This window comes from Bidens hawaiensis, unplaced genomic scaffold, assembly GCF_021521415.1.
Source record: "Bidens hawaiensis isolate Kalapana, Puna unplaced genomic scaffold, B.hawaiensis_p1.1 tig00001521_1, whole genome shotgun sequence".
NCBI lineage: Eukaryota > Viridiplantae > Streptophyta > Magnoliopsida > Asterales > Asteraceae > Bidens > Bidens hawaiensis.
In genome coordinates, this window is record NW_027491087.1 from 2,644,363 (window position 1) to 2,666,925 (window position 22,563).

Consider the following 22,563-nt stretch of genomic DNA (forward strand, 5'->3'; position numbering starts at 1 on the left):
CACCAGTATTCTTGAAGGTTGAACTTGGATTTTGAGTAGTGGGGTTTGAATGACTTAAGAATGCTGAACTCACACCTGTTCTAGTTTCCATACCTGCCTTTGATAAAGAGCTTATGTGATTGTTCATGCTTAGCTTCTCATCCATCACAAATGACTTAATCACCGAGGCCAAATTCGACAAACTCATGAGATGAAGGTTGGAAGTTCTCCTGATGGTGATAACACTGCTGCTCCATGAGTATGGGAGAGAATTCAGAAGCTTGTCGTTAATCTCAATTTGTTCGAATTCAAGTTTCGCAAAGTGTGTTTTGGTAATCAACGTTTCAAATCTTGAGATGAGACTATCAATTGATTCTCCTTGAATGTAGTTAAACATGCTAAACTCTCCCTTCAACATCCCTTTACGGCTGTTTCTCATTTCAAGGTTCCCTTCAAACTTGTTCACTAAGGCATCCTATAGACCCTTAGCAGTGTTGTAGTCTCTTAGTGTCAAAGCAATTTCTCGTGAAAGGGGTACAGTTAGGATACCAAAGGCCTTTTGATCTTCAGCAAGCATTCTTCGATCATCATCATTGTAGTTAGCTACTGTTTTAGGAACCACACCATCAGTACCAGTTGTCACATGACGGTGTGGACCTTGTTCAATAGGTCTAATAAGATTGTAATCAATAATTTTGAGACAGTTGTAAAACCTCCACTTAAACTCATCAAAATCACAGTCCCATTTCATTAACTTTGGAGGCTTAGAAGTGGTTCCGGCCTCGTTCTCAAACATCACATATTGAACAGCTTCAGCACTAGCAACGTTGGAAATTTGGTTTGCCATATCTCAAAATTTGTTCAAAAACAAAGTCTGATGTAATATAATGAAAATTGTATTCTAATGTAATAGAGTTTCAATTTGAATACAATTGATTTAGAATAAAAAATGTCCAAGTAGAAGGGAATTTAGATTACAAATTTAGATTACAATTGTGATCGAAATATTTAGATTACAAATGTGATCGAAAAAGTTAGATTACAATTGTGATCTAAAAATTTAGATTACAATTGTGATCGAAAAAGTTAGATTACAATTGTGATCGAAAATGATTGTGATCTAAAAATTTAGATTACAATTGTGATTGAAATATTTAGATTACAAATGTGTTCGAAAAAGTTAGATTACAATTGTGATTGAAAAGGATTGTAAGCGAATTAATTGTAATCGAAATGGAAATGGAAATGTAAGCGAAATGGGAAGTGAACGATTTTGGAGTGTAAACTAACGGATTGTAAGCGAAATTTCAATGTATTCCAACAAGTTGCATGTGATCAAATCCAAATAAGGAAAGTCACCAACTCACTTTCCAACACCTTTCTCAAACACACCCATATGCATGTTTATCACAACTTTTAAAACACACCATCACATGCACCAATCACAGACACAAATATTTAGAAATCAAACACCAAATCTAAGAACTTTTCAACCAAAGCTTGAATATATGAAGAACACAAGAAAACCGAAAATCAATTATTTTCTAGAAAAATCCGTCTTTTCACACACAAGACCAAAATCCAAAGTTGTGACCCAAGATATACAACTAGTAGAGCCCGAAAGCTTTGATACCAATTGTAGGTCCCGAAACCGGATCAAACAACAAAACAAACTAAGTACTAGTCGTTCTTGGATCAACCTCACAACTAGTTGGCGGAAACAACTAGTCGGACCGAGATCTCGGATCTTGTGTGTGTGTGGGTAAGGGAGGCCGAAAGTGAGAGGTTAGGGTGAGGGGTTAGAGAGAGTTTTGGTTACTTGGAGAGAATACTTGGATGTGAAAAGGTTAGATTGGTGTAGGAGATACACACACCATATATATGTGTGTGTGTTTACTCATACACCTCTTTCATTAATAATGCCCAATGGGCTCCGAATACAAAGGCCTCGGGCCCAAACATACAAACGTAAACGAATAAACAACGTAAACGTACACTAGTTACAAATACGAAAGACTACTAATGAAATTGACCTTACACTACTTTTTCCATGTCTCTTTGCTTCTTTACGTGTCATTATTTACTATTTTAGATTTCTTACCTTATCCTAACGGCTATCGCTAGTTTACTATTTTTTTAATGCATGTGGTTTTCTTTGGAGTCAAAGTCTAAGCAGGAGCAGCCTCTCTGTCCTTCGGGATAGGTGAAAAGTTTGCCCCTATCTTAACTCCTACCCTCCTAGAACCCTACATATAGCTTTTGTCATGCGTGAGATTTTACTTAGTACGTTTATTTTTTTTCTTTGTTGATCTACAATAACATAACAAATCTTGATCATCTCTTAGAAGTATTATCCTCTCAGGTGATATTTATATATTTATATTTACCAAAAATATACATATTTACTTTAATAGTGTTGAATAGTCATGTCACACTATCATGTAACAAGTTTATAAATATGGTTTGTCTTCGTGTTTGAAGAAAATGAAACGATTAGTTTATGGTGGCGTGTTCGGGATTAGCGTCGTGTATGTGATTTGTTTAACACATTCAGATTTTTTAGGTTTTTTCTAATTGCGCTTAATTTAAAAAGCCATAAGGCAAAAGGCCAGCGCAAAACTAGAACAATACAAGATCCTCAAACAGACCTGATCAAACATTAAGTTACAAATATGACATGACTCCATGACCCACTTGAACCAAAGGATGTCTTGGAACTTGGACCTATGTTTAATCCAAGCAAAAGAGGTTATAATGTCCTCCATGATATAAGAAGCCGACTTTCTCATATTCTTGAAAATCCGGTGGTTTCTACCCTTCCAAATGCTCCAAAATGTTATATAAATAATTGTGATCAGCTTAAAAGAATCGTATTATTAAATTGATAATCTAAATAATTAAATAAAACTAGCTTAGAAAGTTGTAAATATTGGAGATACTTTAATCCAAAATGTTAAACTAAACTCACTTGGTTCCTTTTTAGCCAAAGTTTTCAATTCACGTGTTTTAATTGATTGAAAATAAAATACAATCCACATTAACAAGCATATGAAGTATAAGCCAATTCATATTAAGCTATTAGTAGGGTCTGAGAATGATATATAGTCTAATATAAATAGAAACTCCAGCAAAACCATAACCGTTATGAAATAATCACTACAAATACACATAACAAAGAAAATACTAGCCGGCAATCATACCAGAGTACCCATCATGCAAAATGTAAAGCACCATTAAGATCCAATAAAAGAGCAAATAGACATGTAAAAGGAGCACTAACTCCTAACCACATCAAATACAATCCATAGTAATAAATTTTACAAAATAATTTAATGAAAAGTTAACACAATAATAAACAACATTTTGATACGATGATAAACATGTCCAACAAACAATAATAGACAGCCTTATTATATCATAAAACTAGAATCTAGCCTACCCTCGGCATCAGATCAGGGTAAAAACCAATACACCCATCTCTGGACTGACCAGCTCGAGATGAAAGAATGATGCCAACAATAAGACCGTATAGATCACGGCAAGAGCTTCAGCAAAAATGAGAATTAGGATCATCCCCACAAACAGTTTTGGTTGCTGTGCATTGGCTCTGTAACATGATTAAAATTTTAATAATTTTCACTAGAAAGTAGAAAAAAGGCAGCAACACATTACACATATTCATCGTAGGGAAAACAATCAAAACAGCGGTGGCGATTTTGATCAGTTTACTTTTAAATGGGTTGGTTCAGGTTACATTTGATCTCTAACGGGTTACACCGAAATGGGTTAACTCTAGTAGAGAAGAAAGTTGTTGGAAGCCCCAAAGTGTTTAATGCATAACAGTTACTTGATGTTAAAAAATAGATCATTATTGGTATTCATTAATAATCTATTTAACACAATGTTTATAGTCTCGAAAATCAAAATGGGTTAACACTTATGCTTAGACCATCCGTAGTGGATGCGTTTCTCACCTCAAAATTCTCCCAAAACTCTATGAGCGCCTCTCCCCTCTAAGTTATGAGGTATGTTTTGGCATGGAGAGTTATCCACAAAATGCCTCTCCTCATGTCTTCTAGTCAATCAAATTTTTTGTCCCACATTTATATCTTTTCTTTATATTAAAAAATAAGAAAAGAATTAAAAAAAATAATAATTGTATAATGATTGTGGGAGAGTTTTGAGGCTTTTAACCACTACACCATTTTTTGCAAAACTCTTCATTACTGATTGGGATGACGTGTCGCACAATGCCCATATGTGAAGAGTTTTTACTACACATGGTCTTACTGTTACAATGCCACAACTAGAGGTATAGATAACGAAAGAAGCAGAGTATAGATCACTTGTCGAACAGAAAACTTCATGTGCTTCACCAAAACCGTTCTCTGAATTTGAAAGTCCTAAACTCTAATCAACAAGTGAGTTTGGTTTTAATTCACTTTTTTGCAAAAATAGTGAAGTGTAAACCGTATAGCTTATAATACAAAAAACAATATATTTTAAATGATGTTTATTCGATGGATAAAATCAAGGTGTTGATAAAACTCGGACATTGCGGTGGAAATTGATGTGAATTTGGCTGGTATTGGATATGTTCGTTTTGTGGATCTAAATTCAAATAATTATATTCGTCAAATTAAAATATTTAAAGCAAAAAAAACATAAAAAAATCAAAAATATAAAACATAATAAACAAGCAAATACAAATGTACAATGCTAAAATAGAAAAATGAAATTCGTGCTCCAAAGAAAAAAACAAAGTAGCAAAAACATATCTGCAACCTATAAGCCTCGAACTTGGGTTGGAAAAGTTCAAAGCTCTTGACTCCTAGGTTTGAGAGTTGACTTAAGTCTAAACTTACAATACAACAACCAATACACCACAAAATTAGAATTGATTAAAAATTACAATGGCTTGAATAAAGCCATAACAAAACTAATTGATAAAAGAGTACGTAAATTTTCTGTGGCATCAAGGGTTGATTTTTATCTATAGTATAATTTCTTATAATTAAACCAACTTCTTAAAGCTCGAATGAATTAAACTTGTGTCCATATATGTTTCTAGAATGGCTGAGTTACACCAATTTAAAGGTTTTTAACACCAATATTCACCATTGAACTACAACCTTTAATCGCGTCAGAAGGAATCCTTTTACATAACAGTTGATTTAAATTATTTTATTTATTCTAAGAGTCAGCAATTTCATTTTCATGGCTAATGTATTATATTGAAATAAAGATCCTTCACATATGGTTTAGAATCGATGGTTCAACACAAAGAGATGTGGTGTAATGTATATGATTCAAGAAGATAGAATGTGATCTACTCAAGATAACGACAGCATGACACGTTAGCAGAAACTTTTTAATACTCAGTTCTAGTTTGGATTGTAGCGCTAAGCGGCTCGCCAAGCAGTGTTTGTAAAGTGCTACCAACTGTTAAGGATTGTTATTGACCTAGAGTTTTTTGGTTTTGAATTGTGGGTAGCACAAGACGTAGTTTTAGCAAGCGTTAGGGGTACAAGTCGCATTGTGCCCACGTGTAGATATGTTGTGCCCGCAAGCTCTAAAGCTCATGCTCCTAGGGAGAGCAAGGTTGGTAGGTGACTTGTTAATTTGTGCAAATGTGCATCCGAAATCATGCCACGAGATAGTTATAATATTCTTGAGGTGTAGTGTCTGATGCTTATGGGTTCTAGAGGCGTAGTCTTCTTGGCCGAAGCTCTTACATTGCCGGGGCGTGTTAAAGATGGATGTTTACCAGCCGACGTACATTGAAGATAAATGTGTTAGGGTCTGGCAAGAGCCCATTGAAGAAGTGTGGTTCGGGTGTTACTCCATCTTCCAAAGTTCATATATATGAAGAAAACTCCAACTAAGAAGGCCACATAGGAGTTCTTCATCTTCAAGTTACAAATATATATACTTTTTTATTGTTTTGTGGCACATAACATCTTTCTATTCACTTAGCATTTTCGTTAGAAATGTGTGAAGTGTGGTTACCTATTAAAGAATAGATGCACGTGTCATTGGACATTATGCTTTTCGTTTGGTATTTGACAAGCAAAGGGGATCAATGGTTGTGTTATTAGCCTGTAAACCCATTTTGATAGGAAAATTGGATTTTAATGTTCCAAACTATTAACCATTGGCCATTATTAATCCATACTAACAATATAACTAGTGACAATTCAAACCTTCAGTTTTGTTACCAATAACAATCTCAAGCTAGCAGACCATTAACTCCGTTAATTATGCTCTTTAATATGCTTTGAATATATAAGATTGCATTTCTTCTAATGTAAACAAGTTGCTTATAAAAGTATATAGTATTGAAGAATGATTCAATCTTATGTGAAACGGCTCTTTGGGTGATTGCACGTGCAGTTTGGTTTTACTTTTTTAACTTTTGAATAATGCCCAACGGATTAGTTTGTTATCCCTACCTAGTCTTTAGGGTTGTCCTAGTTTCTAGTTCTTTTACTGCTTATTTAAGTTTCTCTATTTCTTGTAATCTGCATATTCAACTTTCAATAATATCAAAACCCTAAGAGCCTTTCCTGATCAATTGTCAATTCATTTACGTTTCTTGTTTGATGTTTAAGTTCTTATACCAACGTTGTGGTAGAGTATCATCGATCCTTACTTCTCTTTTGCCCTACTCTCATACATCCACAAAAAAAAAAAAAAGAAAAAAGAAATGGCTGAATCGTCTTCCGCTGCAAATACTACCGGTCAGATCATTCCAGTGTTCAAAGGAGAAGGATATGAACACTGGAGTCTTCGGATGAAAACACTGTTGTGGTCACGAGATTTATGGGAAGTCATGTATTTGGGGGTGACTGGTGCTGGAGATGGAGCCCAGAACAATCGAGAAGCTAGAAGAAAAGATGCTCAGGCAATGACCCTTATTCAACAAGGTGTCCACGATAGTTTCTTCTCTCGTATTGCTGCTGCAGATACTGCCAAAGACACCTGGGAGATCCTACGTTTGGAATTCCAAGGTGATTCTCAGGTACAATCGGTTAAACTACAAGGGCTTAGAAGAGCCTTTGAAAACATGGCAATGAAGGATGATGAGGCGGTTGGTGACTACTTCTCTCGCATTATGAATAATGCGGGACAATAAAGATCCTATGGTGAAGAACTGACTGACCAAAAAGTGGTGGAGAAAGTACTTAGGAGTTTATCTCCAAAGTTTGACTATGTCATTCCATCGATTGAAGTTGTCTTTGATATGTCCAACATAACACCAGTGAAGCTTATGGGACTTCTGCAGTCCCAAGAAGAACAAATGAAGAGTAGAGTTTCTCTTGATAAAGACACAAAGAACAATGATCATCCTGATGAACAGGCACTTCAAGTATACCAAGAACAAAAAAATTCACCACGTGGACGTGGACGCGGTGGTAGAACTCCCTTTAGGGGGAGAGGAAATGGTCGAGGACGTGGAATCTTCGATAGAAGTAAAGTACCTCAGTGCTTTACATGCAAAAAATACGGGCATCTTCAAAAGGATTGCTGGTATAATGATGAAGTGCAGGCTAACGTGGCTGAAGATGAAGAAACTAATGGTCAGAGAAATAAAAACGAAGATGGAGACCGAAAAGATCATGACAACAAAGAAGAACGTCTTTTTTTAGCAGTTGCACATGATCAAGAGCTGATTGCTAATGATTACGTATTGATGACAAATATCAATCACGACAACAACAATCGCTTATGGTTCATTGACTCTGGGTGTTCCAATCACATGACCGGTTCCAAGGCAAGTTTTGTCTTCTTAGATGAAAACTTCAAACTAAATGTTCGCTTAGGGGATAAAAAGCGGCTTGGTGTTGAAGGAAGAGACACTGTGAAGATCCACACGGGTGGTAAAGCCTTTAAGTTACTTGATAATGTTTATTATGCGCCTAAACTTGAGTATAATTTACTCAGTGTAGGCCAACTTATGAAAAAAGGCTACTCAATATACTTCAACAAGGGAAAATGTGTCATAAAAGTTGGTGATACAGGAAGAAACTTGATGGAGGTAGCAATGGCCAGTAACAACATGTTTATTCTTGATGCAACTTCATTGATGGCAGTGCACGATACACCTACCAGCAAACAATAAGCCGAAGCATTCAAATGGCATTGCAGATTTGGTCATCTTCACTTTAATGGCTTAAAGCAATTGTATGGTAAAGAAATGGTGGTAGGATTGCCCAAGATTTACACGCATGTCAATTGTGAAGCGTGTATTATTGGAAAGCAAGTAAGATCTTCATTCCAATCAACCTCCTGGCGTGAAAAAAGCATACTTGAGCTCATTCACACAGATCTATGTGATCCGATGCAAGTGTCAAGTCTAGGTAATAGCTTATATTACCTATTGTTTATTGATAATTTAACAAGAATGTGTTGGGTTTATTTTGTTACTAACAAAGATGAAGCCTTTAAGAAGTTCAAGCTATTTAGAGTCATGGTTGAAAAAGAATGTGGTCACTCTATTAAGGTGTTACGGTCATATAGAGGTGGAGAATTTTGCTCAAATGAATTCAATGCATATTGTGAGGAAGCTGGAATAAGAAGAGAACTCAATATTCCTTACACACCGCAACACAATGGTGTTGTGGAAAGGAAAAACAGGACCGTGATGAATTTAGCTCGCAGCATGCTTCAAGAGCGTGAGCTGCCAAATGTCTTTTGGGCAGAGGCAGTAGCAACTGCAGTGTCTGCTATTAATATATTCACCTCCAGGGCTCTTGTCAATATGACTCCCTTTGAAGCTTGGACTGGTAAGAAACCCTATGTTAATCACATGAAAATATTTGGTTGCATTGCATATGGTCTTGTTCCATCATAGTGGAGGAGAAAACTGGACAGCAGGTCTGAAAAGAATATTCAAATCAAAGCAGTGGGTACCGTCTTTACAATCGAGATACCAAGAAATTCTCAACAAAAAGAGATGTTACTTTCTTAGAAGATGCCAAGTGGATATGGGGTGGAGATAAAACCCATGCAAGTCAACACTATGTCTTCATTGATCCCTTTCCTATTGAACCTATTCCCTCATCACCTTTATCAGATTGTACTACAAGCTCAAGCCAGCAAACCACTTTATCCTCACCAACCTCTCACTAAACCGTTACCCAATGACCCATCACCATCAAACTTTAACCCTACTACTACTACCCAACCATTAAATACTACACCACAACCTACCACTTTAGCTCAATCTACACATGAACCTGGTCCATCCAAACGAATTTCTAAACCACCCACTTGGCTCAAAGATTATACCACTGGTGAAGGAGTGTCAGATGAAGAAGGAGAGATGGTTTCTTGTCGGTTTGCACTCAATACTAGTGATCCTATTACCTATACTCAAGCTGCAACTAAACAAGCTTGGGTTGATGCTATGCCTGAGGAACTTCATGCCATTGAAAAAAATCAAACCTGGGAACTAGTCAAGCTCCCACCTGATAAGAACGTTGTTGGTGTAAAATGGTTGTTCAAAACTAAATATGGTGTTGATGGTGAAGTTGTTCGTCACAAAGCCAGACTTGAGGCCAAAGGTTATTCACAACAATATGGTATTGACTTTCAAGAGACGTTTGCTCCTGTGGCGCGTTTTGAAATGATACGTCTTCTCCGGGCTATTGCTGCACAAATGAGGTGGAATATTCACTAGCTGGATGTTAAGTCCGCCTTCCTCAATGGCGACTTAACAGAAGAAATTTATGTTGAACAACCCGAAGGCTTTTCTGTTAAGCACAAAGCTGAGATGGTCTACAAGCTGAACAAGGCCTTATACGGGTTGAAACAGGCCCCTAGAGCCTGGTATGGGAAAATTGATGGTTACTTAATTGAACACGGGTATAAAAGGAGTCATAACGAGCCCACTCTATATGTCAAAAGAAACAATCAAAATGATGTCATCTATGTCTGCTTGTATTTTTATGATATCATTTGTACCTCATCAAGTGAGGTTATGATTAAAGAATTCAAGTATGGTATGCAACAATTTATTGAAATGACAGATATGGGTCTGCTCAGGTATTTTTTGGGTCTTGAAGTAAGACGGACTAGTGAAGGGATCCATGTGTGCCAAGAGCAGTATGCTCACAAGCTGTTGGCTCGATTTGGAATGAAAAGCTGCAATGAAGAATGTACTCCAATGAACTGTAATGACAAACTTATGCTTGATGATGGGGTAGATAAAGTAAATGAAGAAAACTACAGAAGTTTGGTTGGAGGTCTTATTTACTTAACACATTCAAGGCCTGATTTGGCATATGCGGTGAGTATTGTCTCAAGGTTCATGCAAGCTCCTTCTAAAATGCATCTGGGAACTGCTCGTAGAATTCTCAGATATGTGGCTAGTACTGCAAACTTTGGAATCTGTTACTCAAAAGTTAGCAAGGTAAAGTTGTTTGGGTATAGTGATAGTGATTGGGCAGGAAGTGTTGATAACAGAAAAAGTTTATCTGCCTATTGTTTCTCTCTTGGAAGTGGGGTTATTGGATGGAGTTCTAAAAAACAGCACACGGTAGCCCTTTCAAGCACTGAAGCTGAATATATTTCAGCTACTGGTGCTACTTGTGAAGCTATTTGGTTAAGGAGGATACTTGAAGATCTTGGATTCAAGCAAGAAGAACCAACTGTGATCCAAGTGACAATAAATCAGCAATTAACTTGTCCAAAAACCCCATTCTACACAGTAGATCTAAACACATTGAGCTGAAGTATCATTTTATTAGAGAGATGGTTGCTCAAGGGCAAGTCAGTCTTGAGTTTTGTAGTACTCACAATCAGCTAGCAGATGTTCTGACTAAGGCACTTCCGAGAGAAAAATTTGTTTACTTCAAGCACAAGATGGGAGTAATGGAGTTTGAATCAAGGGAGGATATTGAAGAATGATTCAATCTTATGTGAAACGGCTCTTTGGGTGATTGCACGTGCAGTTTGTTTTTACTTTTTTAACTTTTGAATAATGCCCAACGGATTAGTTTGTTATCCCTACCTAGTCTTTAGGGTTGTCATAGTTTCTAGTTCTTTTACTGCTTATTTAAGTTTCTCTATTTCTTGTAATCTGCATATTCAACTTTCAATAATATCAAAACCCTAAGAGCCTTTCCTGATCAATTGTCAATTCATTTACGTTTCTTGTTTGATGTTTAAGTTCTTATACCAACATATAGAAGTCTTCAAATCAAAGTATTTAGCTCTGAATCAAAATATTCTAAAAAAGGGCTTTGCGGACTTGCTCCACACAATGTTCACAAGATATGTCCTTAAGAACTTGATTCTTACAAGTTGGTGTTATGGGAAAGAATCCATATTAGTGTCGATAACTAAGATTCTCACATAATTCGTGATTGTGAACCACAGTTTATACAATTGTGACATCATTCGGACACATGAATTTATGGACTAAGATTCAGTAATGTGGCTTCTTCTTGTGAATTTAATTCTCACCGGCGTGATTTAAGAATTTCTTTAATTGTGATTGTCTTCTTAGTATCACATGGAAGTGAATATGAATTTGTTTATGTTTTCATAAATTACTTTCGTTGTGGTTATCCATATCAGTCATGGTGGATGAATCATGAAATCAAGTGAGATTTGAGGCATTAGAAATTGTGCCTAGTTATATATAATCACCACCTTTACCCTATGTTAATTTACAAATTACATTAAAAACAGATTTTCACATGTACTGATGTACAAGGTTGGTGTTTTAGCCTAGCTAACAGTGCCTTTATGCTGTTAAAAACCAATAAATAAAAAAAGAGTTCATAGAAATTCTGTTGTAAGATAATACTTGGCAAGAACCTATAATAATCAAATTATAACATATATACTAACGGACAATGTGCAAATAATATTCAATCATTATATAATACAGTTCATGAACAATTATTCGACAAATGATCATACCGATGTAACACCTTCCACTAGAGGATAGTTATCTGGATCCGGTGGCAGAAATCTACGGCAACCGTTCAATACTGTCGAGTGGAAACCTGTCGCATTGTCTAGAAACACCATGTGACCCGCCTGTAAATCATATTATTATATAAACATATTAAAATCAGTTATAAACATTAGATATATGTGTTTATACGGCTATCGCAGTTATCTACTTAAAATCAGTTGCATATTGAATAGCCCGTTGTATGTGACATGTGTATCAAAATCAGCAATTTGTGTGGATATATACCTGTGGGACCCGTATGATTTCACACGGGACATCGACAGGCATATTCTTGCGTGCTTCAACAGCGAGTAAGTAGTCCATCCAATCCTTGACACCGTATATAAAAGTTGTTGGCACTTTCCAGTCAGAAGATCTGCACCCAAAACATATTAAGTTTATTTAATTTACAAAAATAAAAATGACATCTATTATTCATAAATTACTAAATTAACACACCTTTGTAATAAAGGACTCCGAGCAAATCCGCCAAATGAAAAAATCTGCTTTAAACACAGCTCTCCACTCGCCTTTGCCACCAAAGTGTGGTACACATAATCTACAATTAGAATAATAAAATCATTAAACTTGTTTTGTTTCAAAAATGTTGATATGTCAAAATGTTCATTTTCAATCACCTGTAAGTAATCTGGACTCATCCTCAGTCAACGGTTGACCAATTGACTTTTCACCAAATCTTGCAGTTGTATATTTACGGACCAGATTTGGACCAAACCGGCCTAAACCTCTGGCATTAGACGAGTTAACATATAATTCATTAAGGGTTTCTAGATATTATGATTTAATGAGTTATAATCAAATTTGGAAAATGAGCGTCATACATCTACAACAAGAATATTTACCTAAAGGAAAAGCAAAATTACCTAACCTTTCTTGGACCTAATAGGTGACACTCTTATAGAGTAAACCTTATGTGTCAACATTTATCAAACAAGTGATCAAAGGAAGATTTTATTACCTAACAACCTTCATAGGGGTGAAATTGGACTCCCATAAATAATTCAAAACCGCACCTTTCCATGTTTCTTGGAATCGAGCGAGTCGCTCTGATTTATGCTCGGTTTCAGAAGAAAATCCAGCGGGTCCCACCAAAATTAGATGTTGTACGTGCTCTGGATGCTTTAATATTTTCAGTAATCAGCTTATATTTTTCTTATTATTATTGAGTAATTAATTGTTAGCATGAGGCTTACTTTAAGAGCATATTTAGCTGCAATGTACCCTCCAAGTGAATGCCCGAGCAAAATAAAGTTATCAAGGTCTTTGGCTTTCCGCCATTCCTCAAAGGAATCAACAAACCAAGCCTCGGTTTCTGTTAAATATACCTAAGTTATTTTGCAATAATTAGAAAGAAAACAATAATAATGATATTAATGATAATAAGAGTTAAGTTGTGCTTTCATCCATGTCGTTTGGTTGTTTTTAGCTAGGTCAGTCCAAAACTGAAACCTTCAACCCCTTGAGTCGCTACGGTTTTATTATTTAATTTTTTGGTCCCTAAAACTAACTCCGTTAGATTCATTTGTTAGTTTTTGTGAGATGACCAAATAAACCCTAGTTAGGACTGAACTAGTTAAAATATCCAAACCACATGAACGAAAAGAGAGTTTTAAATATATATATATTAAAGTTCTTTTTTGTCTAATTCCCTAGTGACAGATACAAAAAAAATTTGTACAGAGGGTACAATACTAAATGGATAAAAGTAGGTAAAAAAAATGATGATAAAAATATGTATGACACGTCACTTTTTCCCCCTTGTCTTTCTTTTTGGAAAGTTATGTTCACGTGGTGGACACGATCATTTTAACCAATATATATGTTCTTAATTTCATATCTTTCATTTGCATCTAAAATTTGTATAATATTAACGGGATCTCAAGGAAAATTAACCAAGTAAACTAACTTAGGCATAATCGGGGTAGAAACATGTCTCGGATATCACTACTATTAGATGGAATTTCAATTGTTATGCTTTTAAGAAATTGTTACGAGTTCATAGATGAAAACTAGGTATTGTCAATTTACACAAACAAAACAATCAACACAATTATATTAAACGGTTAAAATTATGCACCCTATTTTTGTTTTAGTTGTGGATACATTACCAATTCAATACACACCCAAATCACCAAGGCAAATGTAAATTAACTATTAAATATGTTTCAGCAATTAGAAAATTCGTACTAGCTAATGTAATTGTAAAAAGGAATTTAGCAAATCTAAATTAGCAATTGAAAAAATTATTTTATTTTCCCGATAAGCGTTGGTGTCACACTACAAGGAGTCCATTTACATTGAGTTTAAAATTTTGTGACAATTTAAAAGAGTTAAACTAACCCAAAATATACAATATTTAAATGAATAGAAAATAAAACAATATATATTAACACTAATAAATTAGAAATCTAACATTTAAACTGGCCCACGACTCATCTGTTACCACCAACAACCGTTTCTCACCGGAATCCCATTTCCATCTTCACCGGCGTTCTTTATTCCTCAGGCAGCTATAGACGACCCGAACACGAGCCGTTTGGATTCTGGATTTATGGAAGAGGAAGCTTTTTAGCTTGGGCTGGAATGCACGATAGGCACTTGGGCTGAAATTCACCGTGGGCACTTGGGCTCACACAGCAAATTTAGGCTACGTACAGGCTATGTACTACGCTAATAACATGGATCGGACGGTGAGCCTAAGCCCACACTATTTTGCCTCTATATCCGCCCCTGACTGTCCCTGTGATTGGGTCATTAGATATTATAACGACCGAGGGGCCTCGTTTGGGTCTTGAATTCAACCCATAGCGAATCAAAGGTTTCATTTTAGACTAAACCAGTTAAAATGGCCAAACCACCAAAAAGGACTTCGTGTGGGTGGGACGAATTGAGAGCCCAACACATTTTAGATGCGCTGTGCGGGGAGGGGTCTCTGATTGCGAATAGTTTGCTCAAAGCTATTTATGTGGTGGTTATTTTTTTGGGGGGGGGGGGGGGGATGTGCCTAGGGTGTTAGCAGAGTTTGTTGTGTCTTCCACCCTTACGCCATTGCTTAAACCGGATGATGGGATTAGACATATTGCCGTAGGGACCATTTGGAGGAGGTTGGTTTCTAAGGTGGCTATGAGAGGTGTCGGGAAGGATATTGTTAAATACGTCTATGACTTTCAATTTGAGGTTGGAGTCCCTAGTGGGGCAGAGGCCGTGCTTCAAAGCGCGAACATGTTTCTAAATCAGTTTCACTCAGATGGGCCATTGATTTATGCTTAATGTTGATTTCTCTAATGCTTTCAACTTAGTCGATAGGACGGCCCTTCTACATGAGGTTCGAAGGATGTCCTTCTATTTCCATGGGTGGATTTTTTATATGGGCAGTCGGCTAGGTTATATATGGGTGATGCTTACATTAGGTCCATCACTAGGGTTCAACAGGGGGGCACTTGTTCACTGAATCAGAGATCGTTATAAACTCTCATCCATGCTTGATACTTGGATGATGGTATGATTATCGAGGACAGTAGAGAGGTGGCTAAAGCTTTAGATATTATCAGGGGCCGAGAGGCCTCGTTTGGGTCTTGAATTAAACGTTAATAAAACTGAATTATTTTGGACAACGTGCAATATGGGGTGAAGCTGCAGGATGGGTTGTTCCCTTGCGGGATTGGAAGGCCGGTGCTTGGTCTGAAACTCCTTGGTGGCGTTGTAAGTTGGGAAGCAGGGTTATCAGCAGTTTGGCTATGAAAAGGGCATCTAGTGTTGTGGAATCTATGAGTTGTCTCCCAAGGCTTCGGGACCCTCAATGTGAGCTTCTTTTGCTTCGCTAATGTATGGGAGTCGCAAAGTTGTTGTTTGGTCTGAGAACGTGCTAACTATGTATGTGGGGGAAGTTGTTTCTATTTTAGACAATGGTATTCGAGGGGCGATTGAGGACATTGTGGTTTGTGGGGGTTCGTTCTTTGGGGATTTCAAATGAAGGTTGGCATCACCTTCCAACCCGTTTGGGGTGGGGGGGGGGGGGTTGGGTTTATGTTCAGCTGAGGATGTATCTACATATGCTTTTGTGGATTCAAGAGCATAATCATGGAGTTTGCAGGACCACATTCTTCGGGGTTGTGATATTGATGGGTTGGATTCTGATTATGGGTGTGCGATGGATCGTTTACGTACTTCGCTTCCTGATTTTGATCTTAGCGGGTTCTTTAATAAGGACACCGCCCCCCTAAAGCCCAACATGCTTTGGCGAGTGCCTTATTTAGCGGAATCGTCCAGAGTTTAGAAGTGAAGTTTGATTCATCCCCTCACCAAAAGGCGGTGTTTGAATTTCTTCGAGCTCCTCTCGCTCAGGAGTTTCTAACAGCCAAGGGTTGGGCCAACGTATGTCGGAGTTGGAGTACCGGGCTATACTTAAGTACCGGCTAATGATCCCTATGTTTCCGGCTGATGAGCCTTGCCCAGTTTGTCGCAAGGTATGTTTGGCTTCTTTTGGAGACCATGTGGTGCATTGCAAAGAATTACATGGTTTTAAATACAGACATGATTTAGTTAGGGATCATGTGTGATGTTCGTTAATGGGCTAGGATTTCTGTTAAAAAGGAGACCCCTTTTAACTTTCTTCCGGATTCGTTTGAAAGGAGGTATACTTTACGACCGGCTGATATTCTTGTGTTTGGGTGGGCAGGGAGAAAGACGTTTGTGTGGAACTTACAAGAGTGTATCCTTTTGTTGGGCTCAGGGACCGTGGGTTTGTTCTGGGTCAAGTTGGGATGTAGGCCGAATCAGGTAAAGTTGGTAAACACGAGAAAGCTTGTTTAGAGAATCAATATGTGTTTCTCCAATTTACTTTTGATATATTTGGTTTTCTGGCACCCGAGGCTATGAATTTTCTGAGCCACTTTATTGTAATCGTTTTTTTTTAATGAGAAAGAAAAGATCTATTTGATTAAAAAAAAAACTGATGACTACATGCACATAAATATATCATCAATAGAGTACAAGCCAAAAACGCAACCTTCAGTACTTGTGCAAGTGAAATCAGGCCTGCTAGATCCACCCCAACTGCCAAACAAAAAGAAACAAAAGAAAATATAAAGAAACTAAAATCAAGTAGAAGTTAATGCTTATTATAATAATGTTAATGTCAAAAAACAGAAACCAATTAAAAGAGAAATGATTGTGTAATGTGTCTACCCGAGCTGATCAATTGCAATCACTCTGAAGTGTTGCGCAAGAACATCAAAGTTTCTGAAAAAGAAACCTTGACCAGCCGCATATCCATGAACCATTACAAGAGTAGGTGAACCCTCCTTGCTGTCAAAAGTAACCGTGTTGATGAACCGTGGTTCATTGCTAGCGGAACGAAACCAGCTCACCTTAGAACCAGGTGGTCCGGACCCAATGTTAACATGTTCTTGAGTATATGGTGTCCTGGTATTCAACCCAAAACAATTAAGACCTAAAATTATAATTATTATGACTTGTGACTCAAATTGCATATTTGTACTACATAAGATCAATATGAATGAACATTTTATGTCTCATTAGAGGCATTCAAATCGAACACGAAATCCGATTCAGTTTGATTCAAGTTCAATAATTGAATTCAAATCCAGCTTCAAAATTTTGAATTGAATTCAAAGTTTGGCTTCAAAGTTTGAATAATTCAATTCGATTAGTTCAAGTATTCGAAATTTGATCAGCTGAACACCCCTAACTACTAATGTTTAGTCAGTAAGCAAATGTATATTTCAAATTATAGAATACTAAGCAGTTAAATGATGCTAGAGATTAGATTTCAAACTTGAGTTTTGTGAACATATCTATCGATTTGCTTAATTATTTTTAATTAATTAATTTTTGCTTAAAGTCTTCTCCAAGTTTTCATTTAACCTATGGCTTAAAACAATTCAAAGGATCTAATTTAAATTAATTAAGAAACTACATATGATCATCATGTATAAGTAGAACAAAACAATCAGAAATTATACAATTTAAATTAACAAACAACAATTATTAGGGAATAAGTACTTGAGGAGTGATAAAAGGCGCTTTTCAGCGGCAACAATATGATCAGTAGACGTCGGAATCCAGCGAAGAACAGAAGGCCACAGAGACGACGTTGCCGGAGTAGATGATGAGTTCAATTCCTCCTGAGCCATAATTTTGGAAATTGAACGTCTTATGTACTGGAACTAAAACAAAACGCAGTGAGTCTTTGGAAATTCTGCCGGTTTCCTTCGCGTTCGTTACGATATCTTTACTGAAACAAAACAAAATGACTATCATTCGATAGGTTTTTGTTGCGTTCATTTCGGACCATAACAAAAAGAAAAGGGAAAAAAATAAAGAAACAAACTTGCATCACTGCCGTCAAGTGGCCCAATAGAGTTCTTGCGACATCAAAATTGTTATATATAATTACATGTGTACATGAATGGAAGTCGAAGCTCGTTTAGGATCATATGCTCGCCATCAATTTGTTTAACTTATGAGGGCTCCAATTCGAGGTCGAAGTCTCATTAACGGTGCTACACCTTGAATGCCTCAATGGCACGTATGTGAAATCCCTATAAAAGTCTAACTTGGATATCAATGCAGTAGAGTACAAAAACAAAGTAGTTGCTAACTAGTAAACTAATAATTAACAAAACTGAACCAACATGAAGACAAACCTATCAATGTTGTAACAAAATGACAAAGATTGGTTAGATATGAATGATACTCGAAACGTAATGGTGTTACAACCCCATTCCTATATTCTAAGAGGGGAGCCGTGAACACGAGAGGTAGTATCGATGTTTATTATTAAAATATTTAGCAGCGGAAAGTTTATCAGGACCGTAGTTATGAAAAATTCATCAGAGTATAAAAACATCATGATTCTTATTTTATAAACTAGGAATAAACCCATATTTATACAAACATAAGTGTTATAGGGATAAACCCTAATTTACAAGATATATTTATTTATTCTGGTGACAAGTCACGTATTTAAGCTGGAGGCTCTAACAAGTAACCTGAAACATGTTTAAAAATATTTTATCAGTATAAGTAGAAATACTGGTTAGTACATTCATTTATAGAAGACGCATTTTTACAATTACAACGTTAAGATGTTTTTTCACATGCATGCTTACAAATTACCGAAATGTACTTGTTACTCGATGGTATCTGTGACTATGGTCATATTACTTATTGGCTAACACTTGTTCAATAAGTATTTTGTAATATATAGCCCATTAGACAAGCCTTGTATACAAAACCCCCCACAATACTAGTAGTAACCATCTCGTAAGTCTACAGAGACTTAATCACTGTAATGTAACTAAAACCCTTTGAAAGTATATTAAAAACATTTTGGACTATCTTTCATGAGCTTTATAAGTTTAAAAATCATCATGACAGTATTGGAAAACCAGTTGTCTCACGCAAATGTGAGTTGTACAAAAACTCAAATGTCTCACCTTGAAAGTTTTTAAACAAAGATCTTTTTGGTATTAAGCACCTAGTTAAACACAATGTAGTATATCTAGATTAGTATAACCCAATATTAATAATGATAATCATGAGATTAGAAACTTTACATGATAACACAAAGTCTTACCTTGTTCATATAGAGCTTTTGGATTCGTGTACGAATCTTCTTTCGATCGGATTGGTTACGACTACTCAAGGGTATTATACCAACACTCCTAATATATGAAAGTAAGAGAGATTTGAGAGTTTTGGAAAATGAAGTGAATGTCGTGATCAGCCCCTTTTATAGTTGATTTCAATTTTGGACGCGTATCGCGACGGCCTACAAAAAAGGTAGTTGTGTTTCGTGATGACTTGTATGGTTGCCGAGTCAGCCTTAGCTATGCCACATAGCGTGTCACATGGTAGGCAACGTGTCATGGCTGCGTAGCCTCCACGTCGTGTATCGCGATAGGTCATTTAAGGACCTGTCGCGTAGCGCGATAAACACAAAAAAATTTCTAAAATGTTTACAAGTCATCGCGTATCGCGACGAGATGTTTAGTTGTCCATCGCGTAGTGCGACCACCATAACTACTAAGGCATCTCTCAATCGACTCTCGATGATGAAAGCGTGCGAAAAGCGCTATCAAAGCGCCACATTGCGCCAATCGCTCTCCGTCCGAGCCGGTGCACTCCGGGTGCTTTGCACCCTCACTAAGACCATTGAGCGTGTCTTGTCATACAAGAATATTATCATGTAAGTTCGTCTCCTTATAAGAAGCTCACAATTCTTTTAATCTAGTGATGTGGGACAATAACCTAATTTCTTATTTATATCTAGGTGAAATGATTTCATTTTCTTCCTCCACCAATGTGGAATGAACCAACATTCTTATTTCTCCACTTTGCTTTTGCTTATATTTTGGTTTGTTATAAATGGTAAACGTGAGAACGCACAATAACGTGTCATGTTCAGTAACATATATTTCGTTCTTAAGCACTTTGGTGCCGTTTGTTTTTTCAGAGGTAAAATGTCTGCACTTTGCGGCCCACATTTGTAGACATCTATAGCAGAAGAGGTGGACCAAACCTTTTCAATCTGCAAAAAGAAGACTGTTTGTTTTTTTAACGTCTACAGACTGCTAGAATCAAACAGAAATTTTTAAATAAGCTGAAATTTAAATAAAAAGGTCATTCAACTTCGAAATTTAACTAATAGTCAAATAACACTGAAATAATATTTATGAAACCACAATAACATTTTTTTAAATCACTTGTTCTGTACTTTGCACAAACAATGTTATTTGATATATTTTTTTGCTTGAAACAACGTTGAAGGTGAATTGTGAAAGTTTTGAACAATTTCTCTAATGTATTTATTCTTTCTTTTGCTAACATATAAAAATATACAACAAAGATGAAAATACAAAGAAACTTGTTTTAAGGTAAAATATTATGTTCAAAAACATTTAGATGTCAACAAAACCCATGCCCAATTCGTCCTATTTTTAAGCCTAAATGTCCAATCCTATAATCATAGGTTCATTTTCGTCAAATCTCATAACATTATTTCTTTAAGAGAAACATACATGACCATTTGTAATAAAGAGAGACCAGATATGTAGATTGCTAAAATAAGTTGGTGGCATGGTGGTGTACGAGCTGTGGTAGTGGTGGTGGTGATGCTGGATGGTGATAGTGGTAGTGGTGGTGGATGGTGACGATGGTAGAAGGCGGTAGCGGGTGGTGGACGATGGTGGTAGACGGTGGTGGCGGCGGACAGTGGTGGTGGCAGCGGACAGTGGTGGCGGACGTTGGGTGGTGGTGGTGCTGGATGGTGATAGTGGTAGTGGTGGTGGGGTGGAAGAAGGCGATGGTGGTGGAAGATTGTGGTAGACGGTGGCGACGACAGATGGTGGTGGTGGCAGACGGTGGTGGACGATGGCGGGTGGCGGTTGGTGGGTGGGCGGTGGTGGTGGCAAACAGTGGGTGGTGGTGGCGGCGGACAGTGGGTGGCAACGTTTGCGCGTGATCTGTACAACGTAGACAAAAGAGACTGCGTAGACCTTTATCAGAAAAATAAAAACAAACAGCACCTTTATATACAAGTCTAAGGCCATGTTTGTTTTTTTAGAGATTTAAGTCTGAATCTGAATACCACATCTGAATGTTAAGAGGTGGTTCAAATGTCTGAAATCTGAATCATTAAGAGGTGGAGGCTAGAGACGAACCTCTAGTCGTCGGAGATGGAGCCTAGTCTCCAGGTTAGAAGTTAATGGAGGCCGGAGACAAAAGTATGTTTTTTTTGGGTTAAGAGGTTTTCAGACCCACTAAAAGCTCTTACTGGTTGAGATGCTATTAAGACGCTGAACCTCTTAATGCCAGAAAAAAAAAACAGCCCCACGTCTGATTACGTCTGACCGAATCAGACGTTTTCCTCTATTCAGAGAAAAGAGGCAAAAACAAACAGGGCCTAAGTTACCATAATGAACATATAGCATCATGGGTAAAGTTAAAATACAAAGGACAACAAAAATGAGAAGGGTGAGAAGGAATCTAGTTCATTAATCTTATATTTGAATGACTAAGATTAATTTAATAAATAAAAATTGATGGAAAGGGCATGAAAGTAATAACACATCTTTGTTGACTTTCTCTCTCCATATGCAAGGCACATGTCAATTCCCCCATCATTTTAAAATACTCATAACTTTTTCATACAACATTATTTTTTTAAAAAAAATTCACCATAACAATAAGCGTTTTTTTATCTTTAATATGAGTATAATATTGTTATATAAAAATAATAAAAAAAATTAATGATTTTTTTTAATTGTGTTTTTTTGTTGTTCATTGTGTCTTTTAGTTGAGTTTTCATATGAATTATATTATAAATTTTGATCATTATATTTTTCAATTGGTTGTTTCCATTGTTATATTACGTTTAATTCATTGTACGTGTAATATGTTGTTTCCATTGCGTTTTACGTTTCAAGTCATTGTGCTATATATATTCACCATTGTGTCTTACGTTTTAGGTCATTGTGTTATATGTATTCACCATTGTGTCTTACGTTTTAGGTCATTGTGCTATACGTATTCACCATTGTGTTTTACGTTTCAAGTTATTGTGTAACATG

The 22,563-nt window shown here is 36.6% G+C and overlaps 1 protein-coding gene across 1 annotated transcript; it reads right to left on the minus strand.

The window, feature by feature from the left end:
• Positions 1 to 11,904: 11,904 nt before the first annotated feature.
• Positions 11,905 to 18,369, minus strand: LOC143584670 (1-acylglycerol-3-phosphate O-acyltransferase-like). The gene is made up of 10 exons (XM_077066674.1): positions 18,321 to 18,369; positions 17,993 to 18,224; positions 17,156 to 17,392; positions 16,977 to 17,023; positions 13,162 to 13,280; positions 12,927 to 13,087; positions 12,586 to 12,695; positions 12,407 to 12,506; positions 12,194 to 12,323; positions 11,905 to 12,030 (listed from the first exon to the last, which is right to left on the minus strand). Exons 2-10 carry the CDS (start codon positions 18,121 to 18,123, stop codon positions 11,905 to 11,907), a joined length of 1,161 nt encoding a protein of 386 aa, XP_076922789.1. The 5' UTR covers positions 18,124 to 18,224; positions 18,321 to 18,369.
• Between the last annotated feature and the right edge of the window lie 4,194 nt (positions 18,370 to 22,563).